This window comes from Solanum verrucosum, unplaced genomic scaffold (genome assembly GCF_900185275.1).
Source record: "Solanum verrucosum unplaced genomic scaffold, falcon-dt-bn FXZP01000060.1, whole genome shotgun sequence".
In the NCBI taxonomy this organism is placed as follows: Eukaryota; Viridiplantae; Streptophyta; class Magnoliopsida; order Solanales; family Solanaceae; genus Solanum; species Solanum verrucosum.
The window spans coordinates 5,553,274-5,573,506 of NW_026020129.1; the positions used below are offsets into that span (position 1 = coordinate 5,553,274).

Genomic DNA, 20,233 nt, shown 5'->3' on the forward strand with positions numbered 1-20,233 from the left:
CCCCAACTCAAAAGAAGGCTCACCATGGAAAATATTCAAATGGCCAAGAGAAACTGTAAACTTATAAGAATACATAAACATAGAGCACATTTGCACTTGACTGCACCACATTTCTTCGTCTAACCATCAGAAGAAACTTTGCCATACATGTTGAAACAATACAAACAGTAAGGAAGAGGAAAAGAACCACATGAAATACATATCCTTCTGTTTTCAGATTAGAAAGCTCTCTTGTTTATTGATTCTTAAGAACTCAACCGACCCTTCCCCTTCGAATCAAACTAACAAAGAAAGGAATCCCGTTGAGTTCTTACCCTTTCATGTTAACAAATCAATTCATTCAATTACTATAGGGATGAATCCAATCAGGAAAATTAACCCTAAAAGAAAAACCTATTAAACCAATCACAGAGTTCTCACAGAAACTGTCCATTGAAATTTCTTGGAAGATACAGTGCCATAAAATTGTAACTAGTTAGCTTTTGTCTTCTCCTTCAGCTTCTTCCTAGTCATATGACCATAGCTAACATTCCCCTAAGCTGTGCCTCAATTACAACACCATACCCATATAGTCGGGAGTCTAGGGAGTGTAGAGTGTACGTAGTCCTTACCCTTACCTCAAAGGTAGAGAGGTTGTTTCCAATAGACCCTCGGCTTTCGGCTTTCAACCATGATCCATGCCTCCGATTAACCGACATATATCAACTAACCATCAATCCCTAACTAATTGGGATGGGCTACATAAATCATGCTCTAAAAGAAAAGCTCTTAAGGGAAACAAAACTCAGAATAGCAGCCACACAAACTTAAAAACGAAAATATAAAAATGCATCCAAAAGCTATAATCAAGAACATGAAATCAATAAATTACCCAACTAAATTAGGGTTTTTTCATTACGCCATGTTCAGTAAATTACACTAAATTCAGCAAAAACAGAACCTTTTTTTTCAACTAAAAAACTCAGAATCACAAATCTTCCTCACGAATTCCATACAAGCTCTTTCCTTACCCCAATCAGAAAACCACTCGAAATTGGGGAGCATCAGACCCACTCGCCGGCAAAAGCTCCCAACGGCAAGGCTCGAGCTCGTCAGAAACAGGACAATATCCGGCAAGTGTGACCTTATCAACAGAAGCAGCCACCGACCCAAATTCGAAAACGGTTATGTCGGTCGGCGGCGGGTTGGGCCTTGAAACCTCAACAGCTCCGTTCATGCCGGGAACCCCCGGCTTGTCGGAAGAGATTTGGGTTTTCGGGTCGGGTTTGTGGGTTGTTTTAGGGGTTTCATTTTTGTCGCCTTTCCACCATGACAGAATCCCCATGGCTATTCGCTGCTTACACACTGTAGTGCGGATAATCGGATTTCTTCGATATTTATATTGTGACACCCCTCGATAGTTTTTATGTTTAGTGCTTTCACGCAATAATTTAAGGCTTGTAAAATCAAACTCAATCTATTTAATTTATTCAGTAATTTTTTATGAGTTGGATAGTAATTTGTTTGTTGGGTTGATATCATTTGTTGAATCGACGGATTAAATGCTTGATAATCTAATGATTAAGTCGAGACAATATAATTATCGGATGAAAATTAATATCGAATATGACGTAATGTTTTTTAAAGAGGTGAACAAAATTACACCTTCCAACTTTAAGATACCATAATGAAAATTTCACAATTCTACAAGCTATAATTTTTGTTTAGATAATTACTATTTCATTAATGATTGAGAAATTTAACTCTTTAATTTAGTAGTAAAAGCGAACTAGTACATATTATGTGAGTTAAACTTATGTCCCATATTAATTAGCTGAAAGCACTCTACATATAATATATATATTATATGTGTGTGTGTGTGTGTGAGATTTAAGCTTATGATTTACCGAAAGCGCACTACATGATAGGTAAGTTAATGATTTGATTGATCACTTACACTTTAAAAGTATTAATTTTTATTATCTTAAAATGCATAATTAAAAGGGCAAATTACAGAAATCACATACTTTTAAGATAAAATTACAATTTATCCCTTAAAAGTTCATAATTATAGGAATCCCTCATTTTCGCGCATTAGATTAGTGTATCAGCGCTTATATTATTGTATCTCGCGCATCAGATTAATGTATCAGCGTTTATATTATTGTATCTCACGCATGTATCAGCACTTATATAGCTCTGATACATTAATCTGATGCGCGAGATACAATAATATAAGCGTTGATACATTAATATGATGCGCGAGATACAATAATATAAGCGCTGATACATTAATCTGATGCGCGAAAAATGAGGAATTTTGGAGATTTGTAAAACTTATAGTGGATAATGGTAATAAGTAAACTAAAATGTGGGATTTCTGTAATTTTTCCTAATTAAAATTAGACTTCTTGAAATCGTCTTAGTTGTCTTGACTTTTTAAAATTTTGGTACACTTGAGATAATTTTCAATTTTTGAAACATCATCTTACGCGGATTGCAATTGATAAAATTTGATAGTATTGAATACTCAAAAGTTATGTTACATAGAATGAAATATTTTCGCTTTACAATATCACAAAATAGCAATTACTCGTTATATTTATCATAATCACATGACGCATCACTCTTATTATGAAGAGTATATGAAAATATGTAATAGATTTAAATTGAAATCTATGATTGATTTCGTCGAACAATTAAGTTTATGTACTTAAGCATGCAAGATCATTATTCAATCAAGGACATGTTATAGTTGGCAAAAATAGGAGTAATATATAAAGCAAATATTGTAAAAATTCTCACCTCAAAGTCTAGTAGCCTATAACTAATATCGATGAATTGAAAATGTTTTTTGTTGCTATACTGAGTTGTTCTATTTTTATAAATCTAAAAATTGATTTGATACGATACGATTCGATCCGATCGGTCCAATCGACTTTTTAAAAACCATTGTCACCTCCTATCCATAAGGTTTAGATGCTGCTACATCCCCTTTAAATAAACCTTCTTTCTTCACTAGGATAAATATCCACATTTTCTCCTTCCCCTTCCTCAAGATCAGCAAACGACTAGATTCTCCAAACAACTAATCAAATGCTCCACTTATGAGCTACAAAATAGAAACGACATTGCCTTTAGTCTATTGGAAACAACCTCTCTACCCCCACAAGGTAGGTGGAAGGTCTACGTGCATCTTATCCTCCCTAAACTCCACTTATGGGACTACGTTGGGAATGTTATTGTATTCCTGGTAGTTGTAGTAACCAGGAGGAACTGCATATGCAACAGGGAGCTAGGTTGCTGGTTGCAGCCTGCAGGCAAAGTACAATAGCCCATGGAAGAAGTGGGTCAAAAGAGGGAAGAAGGACATTGAGAACAGGCAAGGGAAAACATGCTCTTGCTTATACATCTAAAGTTATACGCGTGGTAGACAGGAGCAGGATGATCTCAAACTAACCTAAAAGGTAGTTCGAAGCAATTTTATCTGCTGAGTTCTTGTCGCTTAGTTTTTATGGAGAATCAATTTTCATTATCTTTTGATGAGTTCTTCAAAATCACTCACTTCCATTGTTGATTCTCTTTCAGTTCATTGCAGACAGCTAACAGAAAGCATAGCATTGGTTCTTATTGGCAGCTAATTACGATCAAGTTAAGGGATGCAATGACTAAGGATGTTAGGGTTCAACAGGATGATCTCCAGTCTCCAGATAAAAAGGTAGTCAAAGCAGCAGTTGTCACTGTGTTTTTATGGAGCATCATTTTTCATCAACTTTATGGATATGTATTTCTAAACATGAGATTTTTAAAGTCCTTTTCAAACCTTTAGAGTCATGAACTGAATCATTACTCAGTCAATGTATGCGAAAACATTTATACTGGAAATAGAGATTAATCGCTTTAAAACAGAGAATTGCTAAAAGCTTCTCTATATTTAAAGGAGGGATAGCTGTTTCATTCTACATGTACTAAATTCTATTGAGCAGAGAAAAGAGTTAGAGAAGGAATGCAGATCAAAACAGAAGCTAGAATGTTGGTGCAACGCACATATATATAGCCAATGGAAGACGGGTGACCCTGGTTCGGGGGTCAGAGGGGAAGAAAGGAAATTGAGAACGGATTTTACCAGCAAACACTACTAATTGTGCTTTATTAAGGGATGCAATGCCTACATCTAAAATAAGAGGAATGCTAGGACTTTTGAGCAAAGGTTCAACATGACGGTTTCTTTCAATGTCGGAGACCATGCCAGCTTGAACACACCATAACTAATCTATGACAGCCTGAAGCAACCCACAAGCATATTCAGGTCAACTCTCCCTAACTATGGTGGCATAGACGGCTCCACTGGGTGTAGTAGTTGGGAGACAAATGACTCAAACCTAAGGTCTTCAGGTCGTTACACACAAAACCTCAATTACTCAGTCAGCCCCTTGGTTACAAAGTTCAACAAGATCATCTATAGCTAGCCTAATCAGGTAGCACAAGCAATTTTATCTCCTATGGATGCTTGAGTTTTTCATACAGACCATTACCAAAAATAAAAAATAAAAAATTACCATACAGACTATCATTTTTACCAACTTTTGATAAAATGTCTATGTATTCATTTGATAAGGAGTGACAGCCTATGCATTCTTGTTATCAAGTTAATCTTGTGGCCGGTAGATCAATAGCCAAGTTAATATATCCACTAAATAGCTCCAATCTTCCTTTTGAGTTTTGCCTCAAAATCCTGCTGCTAGAGCTAATCAAGAAAGTTAAAATTACACTTATTTTCTGCATCAAGCTGAGTCGCCTACTATCCTATACCGCATAATGATTACACAGCGGACTTAATTCTAGCAAGTAGCAAGGAAAAAAAAATTAAAAGAGTGAAATTGTAACATTTAACAATTTGAATCATCAAAGCATTTTGATTCCAACCATCACAAAGTGTCAAGTTCAAAGATTTGACATTAAACATCAAGGGATTATCTTTAGCGAACTGCAACTCAAAATTTGGAAGGCAAATTCCATGCTTAGCATACGCCATAAGCACTGTGAGCTCAATCTCCACAAAGTGGAAATGCATTTATTCATATAAATCATTGTCAGGTTACAGATTTCATAGAACATAACTTTAAAACTTTTTAACTGAATAACTGGTCACCTTACAATTTCTTCCTCAACAAATCACAATGTCAATTAATGAAGTAGTGATTTCGAACAAATAAATAAGTATTGTATATGGTAAAATATGTTACCTCCTCAACATAGCTGAAAATTTTCCTATGAGATTTGAATCAATAACTGATCTTTATGCCTAAGCTTCAGCATTAGCAGACTTAGAGCTTCTAAAATCCTTCTTCAACTCAGCCATTCTTTTCATACAAGCTGCTTTATTCTTCCCAGGCACAGCAGCTGCTATTTTCTCCCACCTCATTGCCACCTCCTTTGGAAATGTCTTCAATGCATTAAGCAAAGCTAAATCCTCCCCACTACTCCATCCACTCTCTACCGCATTTTTCGCCTCCACATTCTCGAAATCAGCTTCATTTCCACCCTCAGATCTCTTATCAACTGTTTTCCTGTCCTTCAAAAACCTCTGATAGGAATCCCCATCACTCATTTTCTTCTCACCCAATTCTTTAGATTTCTTAATCACACTTTCCACTCTGTATCTCCCGTTAAATCCATCTGCTATCGCCTCCCACCGCCCCGGTTTCCCCACCGGATGCTTCCCCATCATCTTCCTCAACAACTCTTCATCCCCTTCATTCCACACACCATCCCCCACTTTTTTCTCCAGATTCGCAACCGACCCATTACTATTCTTCGAATTTGCCACCGACCCATTAGTTTTCTCCGGCTTTAGATCATAATGGGTAGCTAACACAGGCTCAAAGTCAACGTTTTTCTTGGTGGGTCTGTTAGATCTTCTGTTTGATTTTTTCGTATCGGGTTCGGTATCAGAAAGATCATCTTTAGGCGGGTCTTGAATGGGTTCTCCGAGTCCGACCCGGATGTCACCACCTGTGACGGAAGAAGGAGCAAAAGGTCCGACAAGGAGGGAAAGAGAGATCCATAAGAAGATGGATCCGAAGGGTTCAAAAGAGAAATAGAGGATCGAAAGAGCAAAGAAAAGAACAGAAAGAGAGATGGAGATGATGATTCCGGGTCGGTATAGAGACCGGGTTTGGGTTTCCGGATCGGAATTGGATTGCTGTAGTGGCTTTGATTGGAAGAGAAATCTGGGTTTGGCGTCTTCATCTAAGAACTCCATTGACAAACGAAACGTCAGTCGCCTGATGTTTACTTTTACTTATTTTACAAAAGTTATACTATGTGTAAAATTGAGAAAATGCAAAAAATGATCCTTTATGTTTGTAGTAAGTTAAAAGTGATCCTTTAATAGGCCAAAGAAGTATCGGGAGATAGGGAGAGTGATTGCTTAAGACATGATACATCTTCAGCTTATCGAGGATGTGACCTTAGATAACAAGTTATGGAGGTTGCGTGTTAGGGTAGAAGGTTAGTAGATAGATGGTTGTTCTTGTTTTTCGAGTGTTATTGTCATTGTAGTAGTTCTTATTTTTGAAACCTGTCATTGTTTGTTGTTAATTGTGTTTTAATTATCGCACTATTTTATTGTTCTTGTTCCTTTCTCGTAGGTTTTGCATTGTTTTCCTTGTTGGTTGTTATGTTTCCAACACTATTTTCTTCTTCTTTTTACTTGAATTTTACTTGAATTTGATGTTATTGAGTCGATGGTCTTTCGAAAACAATCTATGTAGCTCGACGAGGTAATGATAAGGTATGTCCATACTCTACCCTTTTTGAATCGTGCTTATGGAATTTCACACCGAGTATATTGTCGTTGTGGTTAAATTTACCAAACGGAGTATTTTTATTTTTTTTACTAATATTTAACAAACTCTAATTGTTATTTAGTGAGATGTGAAGAAGCATAAATTGCAGGCGCAACCCCCAAAATTAAGCAATAACAAATTTCTTCCCCGTATCTTTTCTTTTGACGAAACATTTTCTCCACCAACTTTTTGACTTGACACATTGGGTACTAAAGCTGGTGAATTTCTAGCACTTTTAGTACTAGTAAGAATATTGCAACAAATTGGAGAAATGATTATCAATATTAGCAAGGCAATTGCTGTATAATTAGGAGTTGAAATCCTTGTTGCCATGGCAAAAGTTGTGTTAATTATTTGCCTAGAGAGTACTTAACCACTTAATTATAAGCTCTAATGATATGATTTGTGTACTAATTAAAATGTCCTAAGCAAAGGTTTATATAGTGTTAGGAGAGAGCCTTAATAATTCAAGAATAAAAAATTGAAGGGCCAGAATTGTTTTCTTGTGTTTATTTTTTGCAGTTTATAAAGGTATAAGTATTAATCAAGGATTAGAGATTTAATATTTTGGAGAGTGAAGCCAAAATATAAAGACAGGTAATTGAAGATCAATAAATTGGCAAGCCGGATCATGGCATCTTAATTAATTGCTATATATAATCAGAGGCGAATGTAGAGTATCAGTGCTAATAGGTTTATTTAACGTCAATATTTTCAACGTGAAACATAAATTTATTTGTAAAAACTCATGAAATTTATAACAAAAAAATAAATATGAATCCATAAAATTTAAATCTTGAATCTGTCTTTGCCTATCATAATCTCATCAGAACCTTCCCTATACAATTTCAATTAACACTGAATATTCTCTTCATATAATACGATCAAAAAACAAAAACAAAATTTGACTTGGTATTCATTTGCTTATAGTTATTTGAAACATTTGTCACATTATTTGTTAGTAGCTACTTTTGTTTTAAGTTTTTGAATGTCTTGACATTTTCTCTTATAAAGAAAGTGGCATTCAATTCAACTTGCACATACATCGACTATTGTATCAAATATTTACAACAATCTTAATTTACACTAATACACTAGTGCACAAGATACCATAGAAAGGTAAAACTATCACGTATTATCAAATATTTGCAACAACCTTTACACTAATACGCTAATGCACGAGATACTATCACATAGACATTCATTTTAAAACGAACGAACTACAACATAGTAGATTACCAAGTCAAGTTGGAAACCTTTTGGTGTTTTGAGGAACAGATGTACATGAAAATAATTTTCAATAATAATGTCATTTGGAATTTTCAACAGAAATCACAAAGTGATAGCTAACACATTATATAATACTACTTAAATTCATAACACATTATTATGCCTTGCATTTCATACATTAACAAGAAACATGATAGATAACATACGATACAGAGCAGTGGCGGAGCCAGGATTTTCGCCAAGGGTGTTCATACTTTAGGACAAGTAAAAAAATAAACCTTGCTAGTCAAATTATAAAGATTGGCTTCAAAATAGTCATACCTCAATATCAAATTAACCAACTATCCAAAATGAAAATTCTTAAAACAGAAACTTACAAAATATCAATGAATAAACTAAGGAAGATGAAGTAGGACAAATATATTGACGGATAGTTTCATATACACCAAAATATGTAAATTGTAAAGTGGTAACTACAATTGCACTCGACGACACTTCATCTCTTGAAATGTTTTCATAATACACTCATTAGAAACATCTTTAAATACTTTTTTCTCTACATAAGGTACTATGCAACCATCTAAGAATTCATCATCCATTCGATTTCGCAAGTCATTCTTGATAATCTTCATTGCCGAAAAAGCTCTTTCAACTGTAGCAGTGGCAACAGGTAGAAGCAAAGCAAACTTCACTAAAAGAAATACGAGAGAATAGGTTAAATGCTTCTTTGTCTCAACCAACTTTCTTGAAAGTTCTCCAAGTCCACCCAAATTGGAGAACCTTTCATCAATATCACGAACATCAATAATGTAATTAACAAGTTGATTCTCAAGAGCTCTCATGTTGGACCCATCAAAATCATCAGGATATAATTCAGCCATTCTCATTATCTTCCTTATGTCAAAACTAGAAAATGAATCAATTGGATTCAAGCAAGATACTCCATTAAGCAAATCACTTGTCACCTCATTGAAACGATCATTAAGTTCTTGTAGTTGCCAATCAATGATTTTATAAAACACATTCACACGATAATGATGCAAAGTAGTACAAATAACTACTTTACGTCGTGATCTCCCAGAATTAGCATATGGATAATGAAATGTCATGCTTGATACAAAATGTTTCTACCTTTTCTTTAAGTGAATCCCATCCAATATTTTTTTTAAAGAGAGGATCCCATTCATTATCTCTTAAAGCTTGCAACCTTCTCTTTGCTACCTTTACAAGAATCATGGCATTTGCAATGTCTTGCTCCTTTTTTTGTAATGAAACATTAAGATCATTTGTGATTCCTAAAACATCTGTCATCAAATGCAACAAGAAAATATCCAAACATTTGACAACTTCTGAGAAATCCCGATGCGCTTGCTCTTTCTTCCAAAGTACTTGCATTTTCAACAAGAGTATCAAGTACATCAACAATAGAGTCAAAGCTACTAATAAAGTTTCCAAATGACTTGTAGTGAGATCCCCAACGAGTATCACCGGCTTTAACAAGACCAAGTTCTTGATTCAACCCTCTACCCGTTTCTAGTTCACCCATATCCAATGCCATTTGGAGATGCTTTTTTTGAGATTCTCGAAAATTATCCACGCGTTTAAAAGAAGCTCCCAACACATTCAAAATATTTGAAATTAATAATACAAGTTCACCTACTTGAACACACTTTTTAGAAACCGCAACAAGAGTCAATTGAAGTTGATGAGCAAAACAATGAACAGAATGAGCCGATCTACTTTCTTGTCTAATCAACGTTTTAAGACCACCTAGCTCACCTTGCATATTACTTGCCCCATCGTAACATTGCCCACGTACATTAGATAAAGTCAAAGAATGGTGAGCAAGTACATCTACAATTGCTTTCTTTAGAGATAAAGCACTAGTATCTTTAATGTGAACAAGTCCAATAAATGCCTCCATCACAAACCCCATTTTGTCAACATATCTAAGACAAATAGCCATTTGCTCTTTGCGTGACACATCTCTAGATTCATCAACCAATAAAGCAAAGTAGTCACTATTTATATCCTCTATTATTGCCTTAACTGTTTCAATCTTACACGCAGTCACAATATCTTTTTGGATGTCATGAGAAGTCATTTTATTATTTTTTGGAGCTTTTTCTAACACAAAAGGTTTAATTGCATCACATCTAGCAGCTAACCAAGAAAGAACTTCAAGAAAATTACCCTTGTTCAATGACGATTCACTCTCGTCATGACCACGGAATGCAAAACCTTGATCCAAGAGAAGTCTTACCACATCGATTGAAGTGTTTAACCGAATTCGATATTCATGCTTACTTTTATCATCCAACTTGTAAAATGCGGCTTGAATGGATTGTTGTTCTCGCATGAGATCTTCACACTTTCTTTTGGATTGATTATGAACGCTATTTGGTAGACCAATATGTGTAGCAAAGCTATCTTTTCTATGCCAATTTGTAAATCCCTTAGTCGAAAATACATTACCACCACCTTGATTAATGTTTTCTCCTTGAAACAAATAACAAGGTAAACAATAAGCAGCATCCGCACTAATACTGTATTCCAACCAATCACGATATTCATCAAACCATGTATAAACAAAACGACGTGGTGTTCCAAAAGAATTAGTTTGAGGAAACTGATGATTTTGAGGTTGACAAGGACCTTTAATGATATATGCCCTCCTTATCTCATCACGAAGGTTTGGATGATAATTCAAAATTGGAGTTCTTTCAGCCGGATCAGCCTTTAAATCATTTACATCAAATTCTTGTCTTTGGGAAGAGTGAGATGATATTTCTATTTGGTTGACATTTTCATCTCGGCGTAGTTGATTTTGATTTTGAGGCGCCAAACTTGTTTTGGGTACTCTAAAAAAATATTTCTCCAAACTCATTGAACACCAAACTGAAATAGTAGTCAAGTTCAAGTATACCAAACTTATTAAAAAGCATCCACAATACACCAAATAGTTGATCGATACTCAAATAAATAAAGTAGCTTTTAACATAAAAACTAAGATATTCAAGTCTTTCAACACATGATTAGAAAAAACTAAACTAAAGGAAAAAAAGAATTAAGAAATACCTTTTCACACTTCAATGGCGGTTGAGGAAGAAATATACAATGATTAAAGCTTCCAATTTCTTAAAACTTGCAAATATGTATGAAAGTTGAGAAGAGAGAAAGGTAAGAGTAAAGTTGTAAAGGGTTTTTGGGAGAAGAAGAAGTCAAAAAACTAAAAGGAAAAGACAACTATGAATTTATTTTTTTTTAAAATTAAGAAAAGTAAAAAATAGACCTTTTATTTCCTTTTGTTTTTCTTAACTTATAAAAGGTAACTTTTGTACTTTTTCTTAAGAGAAAAACGGAACAGATATTAAATAAATGAATTGTTCAAGCCTGGGATCGAACCCAGACTGAATTTTGCCTTTTCTAAGAGAACAAATGGAATAATGATAAAATTTAAAGAAAACGCCAACGCTTGGGCTCGAACCCGGGACGCTGAGGCCTCTTTGCACAACCTTAACCGCTGGGCTGTCAACCTTTATTGTGTCAAGGTTGTGCAACAGTTAGTATATATCTAAAAAATTCGATATTTAGTATATATACCCGTAAAAATTTTCCGACGAAGGTTGTTCATCTGACCACCCTCGCCATGTCATAGCTCCGCCCCTGATACAGAGTTTAACTTATATACATTTACGATATAGTTTTTTACACAATAAAATCCCCAGGAGGACGACTATTGGCCTTTAGCCGTCAATAATAAGAGGATATGACTTATTGCAACAAGTTCAAGCACACGAATTGTATCTATAAGTTAAATCTCGCGCATTTATAAATATATTTGTAAATGATCAAGTGTTGAAGACACTCATTCATTCAAAGTATCAAGCATTTGCACTTGTGTCTGCTTGGTGGCACCTTGTTATAATCTTTTCCTTGTGAGAAAATGACTTTGATGGATTCAAAAACCTCATCAACAGATTTTCCAGCATCAACCTGATATGTTCAGACACAAGGAAGCAGTTATTACTAAAATAACGGGTGGATGTATCCAGGATTTAAACTATACGAGTTCAATTCTTAGCATTGAACTATTGTATTTTAAGGATTTATGAGTTCACAAGTACTATGTGTTACAAATTTACAATTACATATAAATTTATGCTCTGCATTGAGTCGAAAGTATTGGGTTCAGATGAACTCGGTGTTGCAATGTTGCACCCACCTCTGACTAAAATCATTCCATCTTATACAGATTCAATATCTAAAACATTTTATACTACGTCCATCACCCTACTCAACAATAGAAGAAGATTATAAATTTATGATTTACCTTCCTGATTTTCCCCTTTGATTCATAGTATTCAATTGTAGGGAGAGTTGACTCCATAAAAACTTTAAATCGCTTCCTTATTGTCTCGACGTTATCATCCTCTCTTCCCTGCATAGTTACTCCAAATTAAGTATAAAAAAAATCCTTGATATAAGTGCTAAATCGATGTATCTTAATACTATGTTCCTCGACCCATCAAAAAATTTGTCAGGTGCATGTTGGATCCTCCAAAAGTCGTGCATTTTTGGAGGGTCCGACACGGGCGGGGCAGCATTTTGGAGAGCCCGAGAAACATAGGCTAAATATACCTCATTTCTTGATAGCAAGCGCTTCTCCATTTCGTCTTGTGGACAATCTAGATAAAGGACAAACTCAGGCTCCATTTTTGTCTACAAAGAAATCCCAAACGATAGTTATTTCAAATTATACAAGCAAAATCAGTGTGCTACTGACTTGCATTAGAAACAATTGAATAATAAACTAACTTACAAGATCCTCAAATGCTTTAACATTCTCTTCATTCCGGGGGAAGCCGTCGATTAGGAATTTGTCACTATTGATTCCCTGCATGGCTTGTTGAAGAAGCCTCACTGTTACATCCGACGGAACAAGCTTTCCCTCCTTCATAATTTTCTGAATCATAGAGCTGAAATAAACCGAACGAAAGAAATAAAGACAGTGTTGTGACATACAAAATTCTTACTTAACAGAACTGGAAGCCTACAAAGTGGATATTATGATCTTATTCCAAGTAACACCATAGAGAATTTCTTCGATGAAACAAAAGCATTGTATATACTCTAGGAGCATATCAGTTTACATACTAGGGTAACAACTACGGATTTATTGAGAATTAAAACGGTTATTGAATATCGTAACATTACCCAGTTTCAGAACCAGAACTGATTTCTTGACGTAGAATCTCGCCAACGCTAAGATGAGTGTATCCAAATTGTTGTGCTATTCTTTTGCATTGTGTTCCTTTACCACTCCCCGGACCACCTGTAACATGAATCATCACAACATGAAAATAAGGAAGGAGGAAGTTATGTTTCTAAAAATAATAGAGATAAAAAGATCTGCAATATCACATGCTATAAGCCACAAGAAAAAGAATCCATAACACTTATGTGACAATGACCCTTGTGAATTGTGATCTTATTAAGTACTCCTTATGCTTGGGGATGTACATATTAGCTACCATTGTATTAACGACTTACAAGGTTGATCATGAAAAGGCGTAAAGCACACTGAAGCAAGTTCAAAAGAAGGTTTAGAACGAGACTTGCATCTATTAAAAAGTTCTTCAAGAACTTAGTTTCTAGCTTGTTCAACCAATACACCGTCAAAAGCCATTGTCTTAGTCGACCACTGTTCATCATTGACATCTCGTATAGCTGATCAAGTGCTTGAATAAACCTTTAACGCGCTTAAGCATGTCTATGATCACGCATACAACTAAAGTACTGAGATGCAAAACCACACTAGTCCTGCCTCTGTTATTCATTATGAGTTTTTATAGCACATTGCTATCTGTAGCCCTCAAGTTCAGTATACTACCCCCGACGTTTGAAATAACACAAACTTGCTTTATATTTAACTTTGATATAACTATAACTAGTGACTAGAGTGAACCTCCATTATTTCCGAATGTCAATTCTACCCTCACGATCTAAACTAAGATCATTTGACAACCATCAACGAACAATGTTTCTTGTTTCATTTGAACAAAACTGGATGTGGAAATTGGCTAAACTGATCATAAAGTCATGCTGTTTACAGAAAGCATATTATCAGAAGTTACACACACTCAACTTTTAAATTCAGCTTTCATTTTAACACCTATTAGATGAAGTTATGAGAACAAAAAGGTAAAGAAAAAACACAGCAAAATGTTGTTCTTTTCCTTCCTTTATGCTGGTGGTCGGATATGCAAGGCATGGAAGCCGCAGAAAAAGTATGTCACTTCCAATTTTTATCACCTTCCACCGTTACCAAATAAGATATTATGTACAAACACCAGATAAAACTAGATACATTTTTCATGATAAAAAAGGAACACAAGATGCAGTTTTAATTTCATCTAAAGAGATACAAAATGCAGTAGACGTAATTACAACAGGCAGTGCAAGTAAAGGAATTACAGACGTCCCAACCTATAACAAAAACAATTTTGACCTTCTTCTGCTTTGCTGAGCCTCTATCATCTTCCTGCAAAAACAAGTTACCAATCAGATGATCACGAAACAGTATTAAATGGTTTAATTAAAAAAAGAGGAAAATTACCAGCCCGAGACAATATTAGCTTAATTGGCAAGACTAATAAAATAAATATCACATCGACATTAGAATGATATGTCTGTATTATACAAAGCCAGGACTGTTACTAAACAAACTTTGAATATCTGAGCTGGAAAGGTCATGTTGAATGAGACTACGAACGAGGACATGCCTTACTGTGAAGAGTTCATCTGCACTCAGCAGCGAGTATGGCATAGCATGTGAAAAATTATCACTAGAATTTATACGGGAAGCCCCCTGAAATTAGATTTCCTGAGGGATCCCAAAGTATGCTTCGCCTTCAGTATATGAATTAACTTTTGTTTGTAAGATTACCAGTACGAATTGTATACTTGGTCACAAGCCTCAAATGTTGTTGACTTCAGTAGTGAAACAATTCAATTCTAGTTTATGAAACATTCTCGTTGTTTACAAAATTAGCTTCTTCTTTTTTTGCAAATCTCTAATCAGAAAACAATGGGAATTCATAATTCCATGTTATACAATATCAATTAGGATGATGTGCTGTACATGCTTCATGATCCCAAAGGAAAAGCAAACCTTCACAAGCATGTTACCAATTAAGAAAGACTGGTAAAAATAAAATTAAGATGAGATGAATAACTATAAAAAAGGGCAGCCCAGTTCACGAAGCATCCTGCATTCACGCAGGCTCCAGAAGGGCCACACATAAGGGGTGCAACATAGACAGCCTAGTTTGACACAATTATGAGTGGCTGATCCGAAAGTATGTTTCACCGGTTCAAACTGCCTTTCAGTAATATTTCTTGACTTCAATCAAAATGTTTCCTGACTTCAATACTGAAATCATTTTAGCTTGCAACATGTTTCTCTTTATAAACCAAAATAATTTTTCTTTCAAATCTCTAATCCAAAACCAAAGAGAATTCATCAATCTGTGTTGTACCAAATCAATTACGTTGATAAACAGTACACTTCATGATCCCAACCTTCACAAGCATATTAAACCAATTACTTGAAGGACAATGAAGACAGACTTGAATAAATAAAATTAAGACAAGACGGATAACTATAACGGAGTCAAAATCAGAAATTCCAATGATAATTGGGAAAACACCAAAGATTCTTTCTCACCTTGTGTAAATCCATCTTGGATTGCCCACACAAAGAATATGTTTAGTTAGTCAATGTTCCTGCAGTTCCCTTGTTCACAAAAAGAAAAACAATAATGATTTGAAAACTTCCTGCTAGAAAATTTTATCATACTGAAGACTTTTGAATTCAGGGGCGGAGTTACAGTGCTACTTACTGGTTCAGCACTACAACTGTACTATAACCAATTAACTTTAGCCCAGACCTTGTATTTGTGTCAAAAATCCACTTAATATGTAGTCCCTCTGTCTCAAACTACCTGTCAACTTATCTGTAGTGATTGTTAAAAATATTTGTCTCAGATTATTTGTCATTTTAAAAGTTTAAAGAAAAAACTAATTATTTCCCCCATTTTATTCTCAATAGTAATTATTCTTGAAAACTACAAACACCTCATTTGAGTAGTAGAATTTTGACTAATGAGTTGTTTATAGTTTTCAAGAATAATTACCATTGAGAATATAATGGGGGAAATAATTAGTTGTCTTAAACTTCTATAATGTTTAAAAATAAAGGATGGATAAAATAGTCAAAAACCAGTTCTAATCAATGTTTCCTTCATATGTTATAAAAGAGAAACACGACAGATAATTTGAGATAGAGGGAGTATAAATAATTTATTCAAAATCCAACAATTTACCTTTTTTTATAATTCCGAAGTCATATACTCAAAATTCTAGCTCCGATTCTACTCAAATTCACTAACAATTCCACAGGCTAAAGACATCATACAGAATACAGATCATATCAATTGCTCAATCATCTATCTATGACTAGGCAGACAGCATAATATATATATATACAGAACATTTTATTTCCAAGAACAACAAAATTCCCCCTTTTTTCAACTCCTATCAAAATTTCCAAGAACTTTCCCTTCACAAAACAACAAAGTTCACAACTTTATCTTAAAGAATGAAAAAAAGCAAGCAAACTGAGAAAGGAAAGTACCTAACTTGGACAATACTGCAATTTTTTTCTTAGAAAGTTGCAGAAGTAGAACCGAACATATATATTATGATGTTTTAGATAAAGAAAGACCCAATAGAATGGGAATAATTCTCAGTTTCTTATGTTACAAGTGACAGTTTTGGGGATTTGGTCTCTTTGAATCCAATGAAAACGAACCTTTTTGTATTTGCTTGTCGAGAAAAAACAAGAAGAGAAATGAATTTGTTTTGGGTGGGGAATATGGAAAGTTCTAGTTAATAGCTATGACTTTTTATTCTAACAAGTAACAGGTATGATTCTACTACGCAAGTCTGACGTGATCAGCTCGATCCAGAAGATAATTTTTTTTTATTTTCGCAAGCCCAATATAAGAAAATTCGAACTTGAGACCTTTAACATGGAAGTCTTAAGTCCAAATTACTGGATCCCTCTGAAGGGTAGGGATGATTCCTTTTTAAAGTTGAAAATTATTTTATTGTAATGAGAAGTCACTATAGCCACATAAATATTATATAATTATAGTATCGAAAATCTTATATTCCATTTTATAATTTTTTTTAACACCATAATTTTTTTTTAAAAATAATGATTTGTCTGAATTATTAAATATCCAAAATTATAATATATTTTGTACTAAGATTCTAATAACTAGTCTGATAACAAAACTATCCATCAGAATTTACGGTGACTCATCAAAAAATATATATACTAAATACTAGTGATCTGACTTATACTTATAGCAAGACAAGTTTTTTTTAGTGATTTGTCACGTTCTTAGTCTTTGTATTTGACAATTCGCTCAAGTAAACCTTTTTCTTATTTATTGTTTGGAAGATTGATTGGAAAATTTTACAAATAGATGTCTCTCTATTTATATTATTTACTTGAGGCTAATATGTAAATAATTATTGTTAAACAAGTTTCTACATATTTATAAATAAGTCCCCTTTCTAGAATATTTGAAGGATCTTCTATGAAAATTAACAGAACTTTGAGGTATTCTAAGGAAATTCTCCATATATCTAGTGAACCTTCCACTATGAACTAGCATTCTTCCTATGTAAGCACTTCATGTGGGCAATCTTGTGTCATGTGGCACTTACGTGATGCTTATGTGGCGTGACATGATGGGTCGTCACAGATCGCTCTTGAAATTGAATTTCAATTTTTTATGTGAAATATGTTTTTATGCAACTTTTTAAATTATGATCAAAACTTTTAAATAATGGTGTGTAGATTTCCCATTTAAAATAAATAAAAAATATATATTATTTAATTGCATGGTTTGTTTTTTAAATGGATTAGTCATCGTTTTTATTAATTAAATAAATTATTTTTTGCCATTCAAAATCAAACTTATGCAGGACATAACTTAGGAGATATTATGGTGTAAAAATAAAAACTTATACCTCATGAAAAAATTATCTCTCTTCCCCTGTCTTCTTGTTACGTGATTGATACTAAATAGTTACTAAAGTACCACTAGTTAAAGCATAATTACACCATACACGTGTATCTATATGTAACGACTCGCAACATGGTAGGATGAACTAGAGCTTCATTGTGTGGGTTAGTGTACCCTTAAGTGAATGTCTAGGTTGTTTTAGACCTTAATTGAACAAGGAAGAAGTCTAGGGTGCAAGTAAGGACATATGTTAGCAAGAAGGAGTGAAAGAAACCTTGTTCTTTGAGGGGCCTTTTGGCGATGGGACGTCATGATCGCCCAAAGGGTTGGGCGAGTCGTCCTTGTGCCTTATGATCGCCTAGTGGGTTGTCCAATTTGGCCTAGATTCTGGAGCAAAGGGCGAGCTAAGTCGCAGCTCGCCAACCAGATTGGTGGATCGCCCTTTAGCTCCCTAGATCGCCTAGTAGACTGCCCAAATTCCAAGCTCACTGGAATATTGGGTGAGCCAAGGGTGCATTCGGCGAGTTACCTAGTGCAAAGGGCGAGCCCAAGGGTCCAAAGGGTGAGCTCAAGTGGGCAAGGGGCATAATTTTAAGTTAAAATGTTTTAGGTTCTTAGTTCTTTACCAAAGTTGACCCTACATTATTCTATTCATTTCCTAGCAACTATATAAGCATATTAGACCTAAGTTTATGTCACGACCCAAGCCTAGGGCCTAGGCGTGACCGGCGAATGGGGAACCCGAAGGAACCCCAAACAAGCCTCATAGCATATTATTACACATCCTTGGTCGCGGAAACAATTAAAATGACCATAAGCGATAAGCATAATCAAGGGGAAGTCGGGACTAAGAGAGCAAGAGAAAAAGAGAATGATACATAAATACCATAGATGAGTCAAGCTCAAGCATAATACACAACTTGTCTAACACCAACTCTAAACATGGTTACTTAGCGGGGGCCAAGATAAACTACCGGGCTCACCCTCATAGTCAACACATAACTAAAAAGGAAAAGTCTTATACATACCAAGAGATCATAAGCAACGTCCCCAGAATGTAGGACTCACCAATAACCTCGATAGAAAATCGTATTAGCCACGCGGATGAGGATGGTCAAGCGATGCTCCGGTCACTACATGGTGACATCATGTAGGCATAGAGTATGCATTAGTACGTTTGAATGTACTAAGTATATGAGATGCAATGCAATGCAACAATAGATGGACATCGTAGGCAAAATGCATAATCATACCCGATAAATAGCATATTAATGAGATGATATGTATAATGATGCTTACATAAAAATCATATTTAGTGGGGCGTAGTACATGTGTGACGAGTGACCATCAATATAGTATTTCCAAGGCCAACCACCCCCTTGGAGAGGCGAAAGAGGTACAAACCCCTCAATGTGGTTACCTGGGCCTACCACCCCCCGAGCTAGGGACCAAGGTACAAACCCCTCGATATGGTTATACGGGCCTACTACCCCCTGTACTAGGCAACCAAGGTACCAACCCCTCGATACGGTTACCCGGGCCTACAACCCCCCCGAGCTAGGCTTGGTCGACTCACAACACTTATAAAGAGAAAATCATATACATGTGTCCATTTCATCATCATTTCAGTAATTATATAACAATCTGACTCATAGGACGTACATTAGGCCTTCCATTTCCTAAGAATTCTATAAATGGGCATTTTATCAAACACATGGTGGGCTACTGTTCATGTAAATAAAATCATGTATTTCAAGAGTACTAAGTCCAACCAATTTCAAGATCCATATAAATCAGCCCACCAACAACATACATATATATATATATATCAACCTTCATAATTTGATCGTGGAAGCATGAAAATCATAAACATCACATAATAATTCCATTTCATGATAATATGCAAAATAGACCATAATAGGGTGTGTAGTAGTAATTTCATACTTCAAGAGTTCATAAATAACCATAAGAACCCATAAACTTGAAGTAGAAATAGAGGATAAATGGTTGGACTTGTGGAAAGGAAGGTTTCCACAATCAAACCCACATACCTCAACTTTGGGAAATCCT

The 20,233-nt window shown here is 35.0% G+C and overlaps 5 protein-coding genes across 5 annotated transcripts; all 5 read right to left on the bottom strand.

Moving 5' to 3' along the window:
• Nucleotides 1-867: 867 nt before the first annotated feature.
• Nucleotides 868-1,387, bottom strand: LOC125826956 (uncharacterized). Its single transcript, XM_049506310.1, has one exon. It carries the CDS (start codon nt 1,322-1,324, stop codon nt 1,016-1,018), a length of 309 nt encoding a protein of 102 aa, XP_049362267.1. The 5' UTR covers nt 1,325-1,387; the 3' UTR covers nt 868-1,015.
• Nucleotides 1,388-5,022: 3,635 nt separating this feature from the next.
• Nucleotides 5,023-6,275, bottom strand: LOC125826932 (transcription factor MAMYB). The gene has a single exon (XM_049506284.1). The coding sequence runs from the start codon at nt 6,242-6,244 to the stop codon at nt 5,285-5,287; it is 960 nt and encodes a 319-aa protein (XP_049362241.1). The 5' UTR covers nt 6,245-6,275; the 3' UTR covers nt 5,023-5,284.
• Nucleotides 6,276-8,533: 2,258 nt separating this feature from the next.
• LOC125826673 (uncharacterized) lies at nt 8,534-9,169 on the bottom strand. The gene has a single exon (XM_049506029.1). The coding sequence runs from the start codon at nt 9,167-9,169 to the stop codon at nt 8,534-8,536; it is 636 nt and encodes a 211-aa protein (XP_049361986.1).
• A 173-nt stretch (nt 9,170-9,342) lies between these two features.
• LOC125826674 (uncharacterized) lies at nt 9,343-10,947 on the bottom strand. The gene has a single exon (XM_049506030.1). The coding sequence runs from the start codon at nt 10,945-10,947 to the stop codon at nt 9,343-9,345; it is 1,605 nt and encodes a 534-aa protein (XP_049361987.1).
• Nucleotides 10,948-11,871: 924 nt separating this feature from the next.
• On the bottom strand, nt 11,872-16,057 carry LOC125826950 (UMP-CMP kinase 3-like). The gene is made up of 8 exons (XM_049506300.1): nt 15,965-16,057; nt 15,790-15,858; nt 14,550-14,604; nt 13,278-13,395; nt 12,883-13,039; nt 12,702-12,782; nt 12,394-12,501; nt 11,872-12,056 (listed from the first exon to the last, which is right to left on the bottom strand). Exons 2-8 carry the CDS (start codon nt 15,802-15,804, stop codon nt 11,937-11,939), a joined length of 654 nt encoding a protein of 217 aa, XP_049362257.1. The 5' UTR covers nt 15,805-15,858; nt 15,965-16,057; the 3' UTR covers nt 11,872-11,936.
• Between the last annotated feature and the right edge of the window lie 4,176 nt (nt 16,058-20,233).